The sequence below is a fragment of the Natrix helvetica genome, assembly GCF_964273705.1.
Source record: "Natrix helvetica genome assembly, chromosome: 4".
In the NCBI taxonomy this organism is placed as follows: Eukaryota; Metazoa; Chordata; class Lepidosauria; order Squamata; family Natricidae; genus Natrix; species Natrix helvetica.
The window spans coordinates 170,268,789-170,283,730 of NC_138550.1; the positions used below are offsets into that span (position 1 = coordinate 170,268,789).

General features: G+C 49.3%; 1 protein-coding gene across 2 annotated transcripts; it reads left to right on the plus strand.

The window, feature by feature from the left end:
- Positions 1 to 220: 220 nt before the first annotated feature.
- Positions 221 to 13,886, plus strand: PYCR3 (pyrroline-5-carboxylate reductase 3). 2 transcript variants are annotated; one of them, XM_081951984.1, is made up of 7 exons: positions 221 to 337; positions 3,334 to 3,627; positions 5,427 to 5,491; positions 6,868 to 7,047; positions 9,490 to 9,702; positions 12,384 to 12,476; positions 13,390 to 13,886. In XM_081951984.1, exons 1-7 carry the CDS (start codon positions 253 to 255, stop codon positions 13,570 to 13,572), a joined length of 1,113 nt encoding a protein of 370 aa, XP_081808110.1. In that variant the 5' UTR covers positions 221 to 252; the 3' UTR covers positions 13,573 to 13,886. The 2 variants fall into 2 exon arrangements, with proteins under 2 accessions (XP_081808110.1, XP_081808111.1); XM_081951985.1 differs by lacking the exon at positions 3,334 to 3,627.
- The last annotated feature ends 1,056 nt before the right edge of the window (positions 13,887 to 14,942 follow it).

Sequence of the window (14,942 nt, forward strand, 5' to 3'; positions counted from 1 at the left end):
TCCCCGCAGACCAGCCTCGCACGCAGCGACCAGCGGAGCACCGCTGCTGCTTTTTAAATGGCCCGCGGCCTGACGTCACGGGCGCTCAGCCAATCGCCGCCGCGCCTCCGGGAAGGGGCGTGGCGGCTCGGCGGCTCCCCCCGAGCGCGGGATTCCCGGGCGGGGATTGGCCTTCGGGGGCGTGGGGGCGTGTCGGGGGCGTGTCCGGAGCAAAAGCCAGGGCTCGGGCGGCGGGGCAGCGTCAGAGGAGCCATGGAGCCGCTGCGGGAGCTGCGCGTGGGCTTCATCGGCGCGGGGCGCATGGCCAGCGCTGTGGCCCGGGCGATGCTGCTGGCGGGTAAGGGCCCGGAAGGGACGCGGGTGCAACTTGGCACGCTGGCAGGCACGGAGCCCCAGCTCCCCCCCCCACGGTGGAGGACCCGGCGGGGGGCTCGCACCCCACTTTTAGAGGAGGCGGAGCAGAGAGGCGGTGGGGTTCAGAAGGGTAAAGGGGCTGGGGTCCCTAAGGGCAGTCCCTTATTTAGAGGGATCCCTAAGAGGGATCCATTATCTAGCGGGATCCATAAGAGGAGTCCCTTGTTTAGAGGGATCCATAAGAGGGGGTCCCTTATTTAGAGGGATCCATAAGAGGGGGTCCCTTGTTTAGAGGGGTTCGTTATCTAGAGGGATCCCTAAGAGGGATCCATTATTTCGAGAGATCCCTAAGAGGGGGTCCCTTATTTAAAGGGGTCCCTAAGAGGGATCCATTATTTAGAGGAATCCCTAAAGCCGGTCCTTTCCCACCACCACTTGGAAGGGGAGGTATTTTAATTGGGCAACTTTAATGTCTAGCTGGGGAATTCTGGGGATTGAAGTCCATCCCTCCCCTCTTAAAGTTTCCACGGTTAGGAAACACTTAAGATCTAAAATAAAATGCTGGAACTGGGAGCTCTTGAGGTCAGCTAGTCCACCCCCTGACTGCTAAAGCGGAGGGTGATTGATTCTACTGTCAAGTGGTTTGCATTGTTGGGATCAGATGTTACTCTTTTATCAGATGGGAGGCAAGTCCTTCCACTGGTTAATTGTTCTCACTATTAGGAAATTTCTCCTGAGTTCTAGGTTGCCTCTCTCCTTCATTAATTTTAGATTACAGGTATTCCTTGAGTTACAACAGTTCATTTAGTGACGGTTCAAAGTTACAGCAGCACCAAAACAAGTGGCTGATGACCGCTTTTCAGATTCACGACAGTTGCAGCATCCCCGTAGTCACGTGATTAAAATTCAACCACTTGGCAACTGTCTCGTATTTACGACGATCACAGAATCTATGGCTCACGTGATCCCCTTTTGCGTTCTTCTGACAAGCAAAATCAAGGGAGAAATCAGATTCACTTAACAGCCGTGTGGCTAACTTAACAACTGCAGGTGATTCCCTTAACAACCGTGGCCATAAAGGTCGTAAAAAGCGGCAAAAAATGCACTTAATGTTTCACTTAGCAGCATAAATTTTGGGCTCAATTTGGGGTCGTAGGTTGAGGACTACCTGTACTCAAAAGTAAATGAGGGAGGGAATTTTTCTATAAAGGACGAGACAGTTTTTATAATTTTAACTCCCTTCGTGGAAATTTACTGCAGTCATGGAAAAATCTCCATTTGTTTTTTTCCTCCTCTGTTTTTCTCAGTGATCTCTCTTACCTGCGATCCGTTTGCCTTCAGGCCTTCTAAACCTCTGGAAATTTTCTTTAACCTGGAAATTATGGCAGGAAATTTTTTCTAAGGGAAACCAGCCCAAGTTTAACCTGATTCTTGACCTTTTCACCAAACCTTAATTTTAAACAATAGCGTCTTCGATTTTCTTCATCTTTTCCTAATAGTCAATTTTAACCCAAGGAAGAAACTAATTTATTTGTGTGGGTATGTTCAGAAAAAAAAAGAGGCGTATAGTCATGGGAAAACATATATTTGGTTAAGGAGTTGATAACATGGCTTGCAAGTGTAAACTTTGAACCAACTTTCTGGATCGAGGGGTGAAAAGCACCAGGCCTATTTAACAGTATTGAAAAATGCATTTTAAAATGTACTTTTAAATACAGCCTGTTTAAAAATGCATTTTCATCGTCTCAAATTTTGTTTTACGACGTCGGTTAAATAGCCAACTTGGCTAGAAACTGCTATGTTCTTGTATTTATTTGGAGAATTTATATAAATCGATTATCTTGGCCCCATTATAAGGTTTTATCTAGTTAAAATCAAGAGTTGCACGTGGTTTTCTTTTTCCAAATTCAAAACAGGCCGTTCTGTTCCCAGGGAAAGTGTTCTAAAGATGCTGCGATTATTATTATTATTTGTATGAAATCAAAATCAAAACATAGTTTTCGGTTTGAAACTTTTCGTCCAAGTCTTCAGGTTCCCTTTTTGCAACCTTCTGCCCAGCCAAGTCAACAGGGAAGTCAGATTTGCTTAACAAACCAGGTTTACTAACCTCCACTGCAGTGATTCACTTAACAACGGTGGCCAGGAAGGTCGTAACATGGGACAAAACTCGCTTAACAAATTCTCACTTAGCAGCTTAAATTTGGGGCTCAGTTGCGGTCGTAAGTCGAGAACTACCTGTAGTCTGGCCATGAGATGACCAGGGATTGAGGGCAGGGAATTCTGGTCCAGGAAAGGCCGCAACTGGCGCATACCACAAAGTTGTGCGAAGGCCCTTCTGGTTGCAACCGCTACCTGTTTCTCCCACAGGAGTTAATCATCTCCTTTTAATTAGTGGTGGTTCCGGCTGGTACGGCTCGGTACGGGCATACTGGTAGTAGCCAGGAGCCACTGACAGCGTACCGGTACAGTGGCTCGTTTGGCCCGCAAGCCCGTGTTCTATGCCGGTTTTTAAAGCAACCGGTCCATTACCTGTACACGGACAGCGTGCGGCACCTGCACGAACTCCGGCAAGCAGCTGGGTGTCGCAGGGGCAGTGGAGTGGACACGAAAAGATGTGTGGCCCCGTGAGCACTGTACCGGTAGCGACTGATTTTAATGAGCCCATAATCCCTTGCGGTGTGGTGTCTGGGCAACTGAACGGAGCTGACTGGAGTTTACTGGCCAGATGCCCTTCCTGTTGCCAATGCGGAGTTATATTCGGCAGCTATATTCTCATTGTGCCCTTAGAGAGAAATATCTGCCTCTACCGAGGATCAAACTCACAGCCTCTTAATTGTGAGGTGAGAGCTCCACCTCTAGGCCTCCGCACCCCTCCAACGGGAGTTAATATTGTACGCAAACGTGACTTACTCCAGAAGGCAGGATGGGAGGGGGGGTGCCTCGAGGAAGAGTACTATTTCTCTGGAATCTGCCCCTCAGGATCAACTGTCCTGCGGCGTCCTGAGGTCTCATCCTTGCGAGACAATCCAGAAGGAGGTGGAAGCCGCTGGCACCCCAGATTGGTGGGAATTCAAGCGGAAGCCACGAAGGGAGGCCTCCCCGGCTCGTGTCCCGATAGAAAGCATCCCGCCAGGCAGAAAAGCCTGTTTGAGTTCCAGAGGCACCTTGCAAGCCAGGCTAAAGCGGATCCCGTGGACAGGTTTAATCCTAGAGATGGTTCCCAGCCGCCGTCTGGAGCGTCCTGGCCCAAAACGGACTATTGGAGACCAGATGGTAACTGTCCAATCTATGGGGATCTCAGAGGCTTCGTTGGGTGAGGAGATTAACTGCCGCAGGTTCAGCCTTTCCTCCGGACGAGGCTTCCTCAAGCGTGGCCGTTTGAAGAGGTCTGGACTTTGGCTCTCAGAATTCTGGGCGTTGAAGTCCAGGCGTCTTGACTTGCCGTGGTTGAGAGACAACGGCGGTGCACCAGGCGGACGTCAATCGGCAGGCCCGTTTTCTGAATGTTTCTGTTCCTAATGGTGTCGAACCAATGAAGCTCCAGCTTCTTCTCCTCCTTCTCCTCCTCTTCCTCTTCTTCTCCTCTCCTCCTACTCCTTCTTTCTCTTCCTCCTCCTCCTCCTCTCCCCTCCTCCTCTTCTTCTCCTCTTCCTCTCCTTCTCCTACTCCTCTCCCTGTTCTTCCTCTTCTTCTTCCTCCTCCTCTTCTACTCCTCTTCTTCTTTTCCTCCCTCCCGATATTAGGATCACCTCTGATCTCCGCTCCTTCCACAAGAAACTCAAGACCCACCTGTTCCAACTAGCCGGCCTGGCTCAATTATAGTTTTATTCTCTAATCCTCCTGGCAGTTATTTTAAATTCTGGGGTAGCTTTTAATGTTATTTTAATTTTTACTATCATCGTATAGATTTATGAAATTGTTTTTGTGAGTTTTTACGCCTCCTCCATGTAACATGTAATATGTCTATTTTAAATGTATATGCCCATGACGTTTTGACCTTTGATTGTACACCGCCCCGAGTCCCTGTGGGGAGAGGGTGCGGTTTATAAATCTAATAAAATCAAAAAATCAAATCAAATTCCTTCTCCTTATCCTCCTCCCACTCCTCTTCTTCTCCTCTTCTTCCTCATCTTCTCCTCCTCCCGCTCTTCTACCTTTTCTTCTTCTTCCTCCCTTTCCTTCTTCCCCTCCCCCCTTCTCCTCTTCCACTTCTTTTCCTTCTCCTCCTCCCCTTCCTCCTCCTCTTCCTCTTCTTTTCCTTCTCCTCTTCCTCTTTATTCCTTCTCCTCTTCCTCTTTATTCCTTCTCCTCCTTCCTCTCCTCTCCTTCTCCTCCTCCTCTTCTTTTCCTTTTCCTTCTCCTCCTCCCACTCCTCTCCTTCTCTTCTTCTTCCTCATCTCCTCCTTCTCCTCCTCCCACTCCTCTCCCTCCTCTTCCTCTTCCTCCCTCTCCTTCCCCTCCCCCTCTTCTCCTCTTCCTCTCCTTTTCCTTCCCCTCCTCCTCCTCCTCTTCTTTTCCTTCTCCTCCTCCTCTTCCTCTTCTTTTCCTTCTCCTCCCGCTGCTCTTCCCCCTTCTTCTTTTTCTCTTCCTCCTCCTCTCCCCGCCCCCTCCTTTCTCCCCTTTCTCCTCCTCCCCCTCACCAAATCCCCCTTCTACCACTGATGATTTTCCGTAGTTGGATCATGAAACATCTGCAAGAAACCAACCAAGCTCAAAGAGCACCAAAGATCTCCTAGGCCAACCCTTGTGCTGCAAACCTCCTTCCTCCTCCTCCTCTCTCCTCCCTTCAAAAAAACCAAACCAGTCCAGTTGCCTTTTGAGAAAAGTACCTTGGAGATAATTGGAAGGATCTTCTCACCTTGACTTTACGAGACTTAGCAAGAACCGCTCTCCAGCAAGCAGAGTTGGTGGGACGCCCAGCCTTATTAAATATTGAGATTTTAGGGGTTGTATAGCTGAAGGTCTACTTCTCGTAGCTTTATCCCCTCTTGTGAACCGTGGGAGGTTAGTGAGTTTGCAATCCAGTGATAAGTTCTCCTACTATTGTCATCTTTCTCCCTCTCTCCTTGCAGGAGAAGTCCAAGCTGTGAATATCCTGGCCAGTGCTCCATCCAGCAGGAATCTGGACAAATTCCAGGTAAATATATACAGGTAAAGCCCCCATCCCTGTCGTTTCTGCCTCTAGGGGGCGATGCTCACCTCCGTTTCTTGGTGGAGGGAACCAGCGTTGTTTGAAGACGTGTGTTCCATGGTCATGTGGAGAGGAAGGCTGTTCCCACCAAAGTGGTACCTATTCATCTACTCGCACGTACATGCTTTCGAACTGTTAGATGGGCAGGAGTGGAGGCAAGGAATGGGAGCTCGGCCGGTCGCATAGTGCTCGGGTCTCAAACCCGGGCTGCACCAGGTGGTAAAGTTGGCACAGGAAACTCGTTAGCGAGATTCTCAGTCCTCCAAGTCACAGTTGGTCCCAAAGGGGCTTTTTCAGGAGGCAACTGGATGTTCTCGTTTTTTCTCTGAAGACGTTTCGCTTCTCATCCAAGTTGAGGGCTACCTGTAATCCAGGTTGGGTTGGGAATTGTCCTTTGAACTTCAATGGTGGTCGTAACTCGAGGACTACCTGTATAGGCAGTCCTCGACTTACAACCGTTCACTTAGTGACCGTTCAAAGTGACAACGGCACTGAAAACAGGAACTTAGGGCCGTTTTTCACACTTACGACCGTTGCCGCATCCCATTGGTCATGTGATTTATATTCGGATGTTTGACAGCTGACTCACACTTACGACGGTTGCAGGGTCCCTGGGGTCGTCACGTGATCCCCTTTTGCGACCTTCGGATAAGCGAAGTCAACAGGGAAGCCAGATTCACTTAACAACTGTGTGACTAATTTTACAACTGCAGCGATTCAATGTGGCGAGAAAAGTCGTAAAATGGGGCAAAACTCGCTTGGCAAATGTCTCACTGAGCAACGTAAATTTTGGGCTCAGTTGCGGTCGTAATTCAAGGACTCCCTGCAATCCAGGCTTGGAATCTTCCTTTGAACTTCCATTGTGGTCGTAATTCAAGGACTCTCTATAAATCCAGGTTGGGAATCGTCCTTTGGACCTGCTGGGGTTGGAGAGAGCAATGAGTTCGTTTCTGGGGTGGCCCCCACTGGGCGGGATTTGAGGAATTGTTGCTATGCCTCACTTCCTTCCTTCCTTCCTTCCTTCCTTCCTTCTTTCCTTCCTTCTTTATTCCGTTCTTTTACTCCTTCCTTCCATCTTTATTCCTCCCTTCTTTATTTCTTCCTTCTTTCTTCCTTCTTTCTTTCCTTCCTTCTTTATTCCTTCATTCTTTATTCCCTCCTTTCCTTCCTTCTTTATTCCCTCCTTCTTTCCTTCCTTTATTCCTTCCTTCTTTATTCCCTCCTTCTTTCCTTCCTTCTTTATTCCTTCCTTCTTCCTTGTTTTTTTCCTTCCTTCTTCCTAATTTCTTTCCTTCCCTCCCTCCCTCCCTTCTCAACCAAAGGGCTTCGCCTGCCGGACGACCCACTGCAACCTGGAGGTGCTGGAGAAGTGCTCCTTCGTATTCCTGGCCACCAAGCCCCATGTCCTCCCGGCCGTCCTGCGAGAGATCAGCCCTGCGGTCACCCCCAGCCACGTCCTCGTTTCCATGGCCGCTGGAGTCCCACTCCGGACCCTGGAAGAGGTGAGTTCCCCATAGAGCAAACCTGTAGGGGTCCCAAAGGGGCTTTTTTCCAAGAGGCAACTGGACTTTCTAGGTTTTTTTTCTTTTGAAGAGGTTTCGCTTCTCACCCAAGAAGCTTCTTCAGCTCTGACTGGATGGTGGGGAAGGGAAGGATTGATGCTCCTTGCAGAGAGCTGGTCATTTGCATCCTTTTAGATGGGGGGTGTCAAACTCAGTTTCATTGAGGGCCACATCAGGGTTGTGGGTAACCTCCGGGGCCGGGTGAGCCTGGCCGACTGGGTGGGCGTGGCCTGCTGGATGCCACTCCCCAAACTGCTTCCTCTTTGTACTGGGTAGAGCAGGCAAAAGCGACTTGGGCCATATTCTTACATTTTGCAGGGCGGCCCCACAGGTCACATCTGACCACATCGCGGGATGGATCCTGCCCACAGGCCTTGAGTTTGACACCCTTGTTTTAGAGCAGGGGTGTCCAAACTTGGGAACTTTAAGACTTGTGGACTTCAACTCCCAGAATTCCCCAGCCAGCTATGCTGGCTGGGGAATTCTGGGAGTTGAAGTCCACAAGTCTTAAAGTTCCCAAGTTTGGACACCCCTGTTTTAGAGGGTCCTTGAGGCCTCTTGGAGGCTTCTCAGGGTCACCTGAGTGGTGCAAACTGTTCCCGTAGTTTTCAATTTTTGAAGCTGCCAGACTTGAGTGAGATGTTCGGGCAAATTTGGGGGTGGCTTTGGGGCAGGTTTCCTCGCACTCCCCCCCTCCCACCTCGATTTCTGAGACCAGCCATGGCTGAGAGACACATCCGCCCTTCAGCCGCAACTTGGCTGGAAGCAATTAGCAATCTTTACCATGCAAGGTTTTTCCTACGCTGGGCTGGGCGGGGGTAGGGTGGGGCGAGGCTTCAGGCCAGGGCGGACGAGCAGAGCCGCTGCACCAAGAGGAGCACTTGCCTCCGTTGGGTCCATCTCGCGCCTGCAGCAGCAGCACCACCCACTGCTCCCTGCCGCCGCGCACCTGCCCTCCCCCTTCAGATGCAGTGGTGCGGTGCGCTTACAGTGGTGGGGTCTGGATCCCGTTGCAACCGGTACAGTGCAACAGGGCCGGCCGTCCACCACATGCATACTTCCCACCCACGACGCTCCAGCTGCTCAGTAGAGCGTCATGCAGGCGCTGTACGCTCTGTGCGCGGTAAGGGCGTACAGGTGAGGGCGGGCCTTCCAGAGCTCCGTCCCGGAACGGACTCCAGCAGGCACCAGTACGCCTGTACCAGGACGTACCGGTCGTATCCCACCACTGCTCTGTTACTTCCAAAGGCAGAGGTCAGGTGCGCAGCGGGTGCTGCCACTGCGGGTGTGAGTGGAAGGTGCTGGGCATCGGGGGGGGGGGAGCACATCCGCCTTGTAGAAGTTGCCCGGCAAGTTGCCTCCAAAGGATGCTGTGCAGTACAGCCTCAATAACTGTTATCTTCCTCCCTGGGCTCCGTCTCCCGGGCAGAGGGAGCGAGAGCCAAGGGCCAAGCCCATCGGCCACAGCCGCCACTTCAAGACCAGGCTGCTCGGCTTGCCCCAGCGCCGTCTGGGAGACAGCGAAGAGCCCCGGCTGGCACCCCCTCCCCCTTTGTCAAAAATGTTTACTACCCTTTCGGTCGGTGTAGTTTGGGGGGGGGGTGTCATATGACTGTCCGTGAGTGATGTCCTCCCCCCCCCCCCACTGGGGTACCGGTAGTAAAATATTTTGAAAGCCACCCCTGCTGTAGACAGCTTTGCAAACCAATGGGATAAAGGAATATTCCTGGACTTTGCTTTATGATTTATATCTCATGGTTACGGTGAAGTTGTGTGAATGCATCCATGCAGCGCATGTGATCTCAGCTTTGCAGAGCTGGGAGGCATCGAAGGAGTTTACAAAAAAGGTAAAGTTGCAGAATACGCAGCCTCCTCTTGCTACCTAACTAAGCCCCGTTTCACGCTGAATAAACTAAGTTATGAATGCATCTTGGGTAGAAAACTCTTTTTAGACAGATTTTTACTCCAAAAGCATTTGATTAAAATAAATTTGATAAAAAATTTAAAAGATCTTATTTTGTTTATCTTTTTTAAAAAACCATCTATTTTTATCCACCCTGCAGCAAGGTGAGTTTGTCATGGGGCTCTCTCACCGGGTGCCTGTCAGGGTTCCAAAAAACACCCCCAAAGAAATAAAACTCTGGGGAAAGCCGAATTTGAAAGCTTCCAGGTTTCCCCACCCAGTTGAAAGTTCAAGACCCTGCCCCCAGACCCGCAAGTTCTTCCCATGGTCCAATATTTCATTGCCACGAAGACAGGTTCCTCCCATCCACATCCGGCCAGGTGCAGAGACAAAGGATGACCTTGACTTTCTGGGAAAGAATGTTGTTATGGCTACATATTGTCCAACTCCATATAATCCCCCGTCTCCTTCTTCGGCAGCTACTTCCTGCGGGGACTCGGGTCCTGCGGATGATGCCCAACCTTCCCTGCGAGGTGCGGTCGGGGGCTGTCTTGCTCTCTCGAGGGTCCTCCGTGGGCGAAGAGGAGGTCTCCCGGCTGAAGACCCTGCTGGCCCCGTGCGGGTTGTGTGAAGAGGCCCCTGAGTCGTACATTGACATCCACACGGCGCTGAGCGGCAGTGGCGTGGCTTATGTGAGTCTCCTTTTCCTGCTGGGACCTTCATCGGCCTCATACAGGGAGTCCTCGACTTAAAACAGATTCATTTAGTGACTGAACTTACAATGGCACTGGAAAAAAGCGACTTAGGGCCGTCTTTCACACTTAATGACTGTTGCAGCATCCCCGTAGTCACGTGATTCGCCCACTTTGGCAACCGACTCATATTTATGACGGTCGCGGTTTCCCGAGGTCACGTGATCCCCTTTGGTGATCTTCTGACGAGCAAAATCCATGGGGAAGCCAGGTTCGCTTCACAACCGGGTTACTACTGCAGTGATTCATTTAACAACGGTGGTAAGGAGAGTCGTAAAACGGGGAGAAACTCACTTAAGAAATGTCTCACTGACCAACAGAAATGTTGGGCACCATTGTGGTCGTAGGTCGAGGGCTACCTGTGTTTGTTGCAAATTGCAGATACGGCATCTGGCCCCCCGCAGTCCCATCAGGCAGGCACTTTTTTAAAAAAAGGAATCTTAAGTTTCTAGTCCACATGCAGGTATTCCCGTTGGGTCCTCTCCGTTTCTTTTTCTGCTACCTGATTTTGCCCTTAGCCCCTCCCTCCAAATAATTAGAAACCTCCAAAAATAACCAGGATTCCCCAGCCTTCCTTGCCATGGTTTCCAGAGATGTTGGTTTGTTGCCATGGGTTATTAGGATACTCTTCAACATCTTCATCAATGATTTGGATGAGGGAATAAATGGGGAACTCATCAAATTTGCAGATGACACCAAGCTGGCAGGAATAGCCAACACTCCAGAAGATAGGCTTAAGATACAGAAGGATCTTGACAAACTTGAACATTGGGCACTATCTAATAAAATGAAATTCAATGGTGAAAAGAGTAAGGTTCTACATTTAGGCAACAAAAACGGAATGCACAGGTACAGTATAGGTGATACCTTACTCAGTAGTAGTAACTGTGAAAGGGATCTTGGAGTCCTAGTGGACAACCATTTAAATAGGAGCCAGCCGTGTGCAGCAGCTGCCAAAAAAGCCAACACAGTTCTAGGCTGCATCAACAGGGGGAGAGAATCAAGATCACGTGAAGTGTTAATACCACTTTATAATGCCTTGGTAAGGCCACACTTGGAATACTGCATTCAGTTCTGGTCGCCACGATGTAGAAAAGATGTGGAGACTCTAGAAAGAGTGCAGAGAAGAGCAACAAAGATGATTAGGGGACTGGAGACTAAAACATATGAAGAACTGTTGCAGGAACTGGGAATGTCTAGTTTAATAGAAAGAAGACTAGGGGAGACATGATAGCAGTGTTCCAATATCTCAGGGGTTGCCACAAAGAAGAGGGAGTCAAACTATTCTCCAAGGCACCTGAGGGTATAACAAGAAGCAATGGGTGGAAACTAATCAAGGAGAGAAGCAACTTAGAACTAAGGAGAAATTTCCTGACAGTGAGAACAATTAATCATTGGAACAGAAGTTGCCTCCAGAAGTTGTGAATTCTCCAACCCTGGAAGTCTTTAAGAAGATGTTGGATAGCCATTTGTCTGAAACAGTATAGGGTTTCCTGCCTAGGCAGGGGGTTGGACTAGAAGACCTCCAAGGTCCCTTCCAACTCTACTATTGTATTGTATTTAGTGATCAAACTTACAATAGTTTTTTTTTAATTCTGGGAGTTGTAGTCCATCACTTAGGTAGACATCAATGTGTGGAAGACAAAAGGATGTACAGGTAGTCCTTGACTTACAACCACAATTGAGCCCCAAATTTATCTTGCTCGGTGAGACAGTCAAGTCAATTTTGCTCCATTTTACGACCTTTCTTTCCCCAGTTGTTAAGAGAACCGCTGAGGTTAAGTCACACAATTGTTTAGTGAAACCAGCTTTTTGCTCGTCAGAAGACCGCAAACGGGAATCGCGTAACCCCAGGACACTGCAACCGTCATAAATGTGAATCCATTGCCAAGCATTTGGCTTTTGACCCCCGGGGCCATGGGGATATTGCAACAGTGTGAAAAACGTTCGTAAGTCACTTTTTTGGTGCCGTTGTAACTTCAAATGGTCAGTAAATGAACCGTTGAAAGTCGAGGACTACCTTTATTCCATGATGGGGTAGGGTGCATGAGGTTTGGGACAGGTCTTGCAAGTTGAGAGAGAACTTTTGCAAATTCACATCTGCAAAATGTCAGGGTTCCAAATAGCATCCAAAGTTAAATCAGAGTCCGAGGCAAAGTATTGCTCAAAGTTCCAATTTATTAAGAGAGCCATGTTGGCACATCTGGGAAAACCCGAATCTGAAGCTTCCCGGTTTTCCCCACCCAGTTGAAAGTTCACGATCTTACCCCCACGCCCACCAGTCCATCCCATGGTCCAATCTCCCACTGCCATGCTGGCACCTTCCACCCATCCAGTTCCGGTCAGGTGCAGAGGTGCAAAGACAAAGGATGACCTTGGCTTTCTAGAAAGAATGTTGTTATGGCTACATATCATCTAACTCCGTACAATGCCTCCTTCCATTTTGCCACCATAGAAAATGCATAGCAGAATCCAATTCTTTATTCTACCTTTGATGGACCTCTCCCATGTTTGGGGACCATCTGAAGACTGTAAAATTATTGAAGCTGTTCTGTGGATGGTCTGATTCACACATGAGGATGCTTAGCTTGGACCGTGGTTTGTTTTCTTCCCTGCCACAGGTCTACATGTTTGCGGAAGCTCTGGCGGAAGGTGCGGTGAAGATGGGAATGCCTGGCCCATTGGCCAACAAGATCGCAGCTCAGACTTTGTTGGTAAGGGGTGAGGATGGCAGGGCCTGGGTTCCGATTCACCCTCCATGGTTTTTCCTTTGGGACCCTTTCCGTCAAAACTTAACTTATTTCCGCGCCATTCGGTTTTGACTATTGCAACACGCGGTAAACGGAGCTTCCTTTGTAGCTTTGAACGGTCACTAAAACGAGCTGTTGTAAGTTGATGGACAGCATTCATTGAGTGACCGTTCAAAGTTACGACGGCCCTGAAAAAGTCAACGGGGAAGCCAGTTTCCCTTCATAAGCGTGTTTCCTAACTTCCCCGCAGCAGGGATTCACTTAACAGCTGTGGCAAGGAAAGTTGTAAAATGAGGTGAAACCACTCCTATAACGAATGTTTCACTTAGCAACCTAAATGTTGGGCTCACCTGGGGTTGTACACGCACCCGGTAGCACACATGAGCTCTGCTGTGTGTCACGAGAAAATGTCTCTCAAGTCCGTGGCATCTTTGCTTACCTCCCCCCCACCCAATGAATTTGGCTTCAAGCTAGTTCTGACACAATTGAAATAAATCATCTGTCAACTTGTAAGGCGTTTCCATGACTATTATCAAGTTGACATAGAAAAAGGGAGGGAAGGGAGGAGAATTCCATGCATACCTTTGGCCAGAGTCAGGTCTCATATTCCTACAGCTGATGTGTGAAATGCCCATGTTCATAGCCTGCCGCAGCACCTTGTTGGTGGGTATGATTTATGACACAGACAGAAAAGGGGGGATACAGGGTAAAGTTCAGATGCCATAAAGCGGAAATCAGTTTCGGCTGCGCAGAAGAACACGCCAAAATGTTGATCCTAATAAATGAATGGATTTATTTTGAACTTTGTCTCCAAAATCCTTTATGCTCTGTCCATCCTGTCCCTTAATTTGGAAAACCTCTGATTTCTCTCCTCCAGGGAGCAGCCAAAATGATGCTGGAGACGGGGGACCATCCCGCTGTCCTTAGAAGCGCCGTTTGCACTCCGGGTGGCACCACCATCCACGCCTTGCACGAGCTGGAAAAGGGGTCGCTGCGAGCGACGGTCATGAACGCCGTGGAAGCGGCCACCAGCCGGGCGCGTGAACTGGGCGACAGGTAGCAGGTGTGCCTGGAGGATCACGGGTACCACGTTCCTTGTCCCTCTCGCGCATCGGGTCCACATCCACCGCTGGAGGAGCAGCGGGCCATGGTTTTCCACCCGAAGGAAATTGCCAGGACTCTGTGGCATGGTGGGTGCTCAGTGGGCATTTGCCCTCATTGTCCACGTTGTCGTGGATGAAATGCTGTCATTCGGAGGACGTCACCGAACGCAGGTGACATTGTGCCCACTTCCAGGTACCCGTTTATTACGACCTGGGTGTGATCCATTCCAAACTTTTTTCCCCATTGGCGGAATAAACCATGGTGGCTCCATTGCTGGTTATGAGTTTGTTTGTTTGTTTGTTTGTTTTCTATCTCTGCTTGGTCCTCTTTCCTCGGCCTTCTGAAAGCAAGAGCTATTTTGTAGCTACAGTGGAGGTTTGTTGATAGAAATGCTCTCTTTGAACCCGAGCACCCACCCCTCTTCTAGAAGAATGACACATTTTGAGAAATATTGAAAAAGGCAGAACATTATATTTTCCCTGGGTGAGAAATGGAGAAACATGTTTTCTTAGAGGGAGAAAGCAGCCCCCACCTTCCTTAATAGCCCACAGCAGAGGTCAGCACTTAAGAGATAAAGAGATAGATAGCTCTATTCATAAGCAAATTCCCTGCAGGAAGGTCTGAACAAAGGTAGGATTAGCCCTCAGCCGCAATAGGAATCGCCCAACAAGCCCCTTCATTGCATCAGCAGCCCAAACCTCAACCAAACGTAGCTCAGACAAACATAACCCCTATATGGCCCTATGAGAGCCTGACAACAGCCAATAGAATACATGTTCTTGCGCAGGAACAGGAAGCTCAAGAGCAAAGGCCAAGAGAAGGTATAAATACACCCCATAGGACCTCAAACCCATGTGCTTCTTCTGCTTCACCATTAGACCCTCTTTCCAATCAGCCTCCATGTTTCCAGTGTCTTCCTCTCGGCTTGGAACGGAACCCGATGGATATTTCTCCCAACATCACCTAACCCCCCCCCCGCCCTCCCCCCATGATCCACAACAGTCTCCGTGGCATGAGCCACTAGAGCTAGTCCTCGACTTCCAACAGTTTGCTTAGTGACCTTTTGAAGATCCAATAACACTGAAAAATGTGATACCCAATTTTGTATCCTTACAACTTTTCAGGATCCCCATAGTCCCATGATCAAAATTCAGACGTTTTGGCAACTGAATCTTATTTATGACGGTTGCAATGTTACAAGGGTCATGCGATCACTTTTTGCGACCTTTTGACAATCAAGAGTCAAGGGGAGAGCCAGATTCACTTAACGCCGAACTGACTTGACAACTGCAGTTGATTCCCTTAACCCCGTGGCAAGAAAGGTCA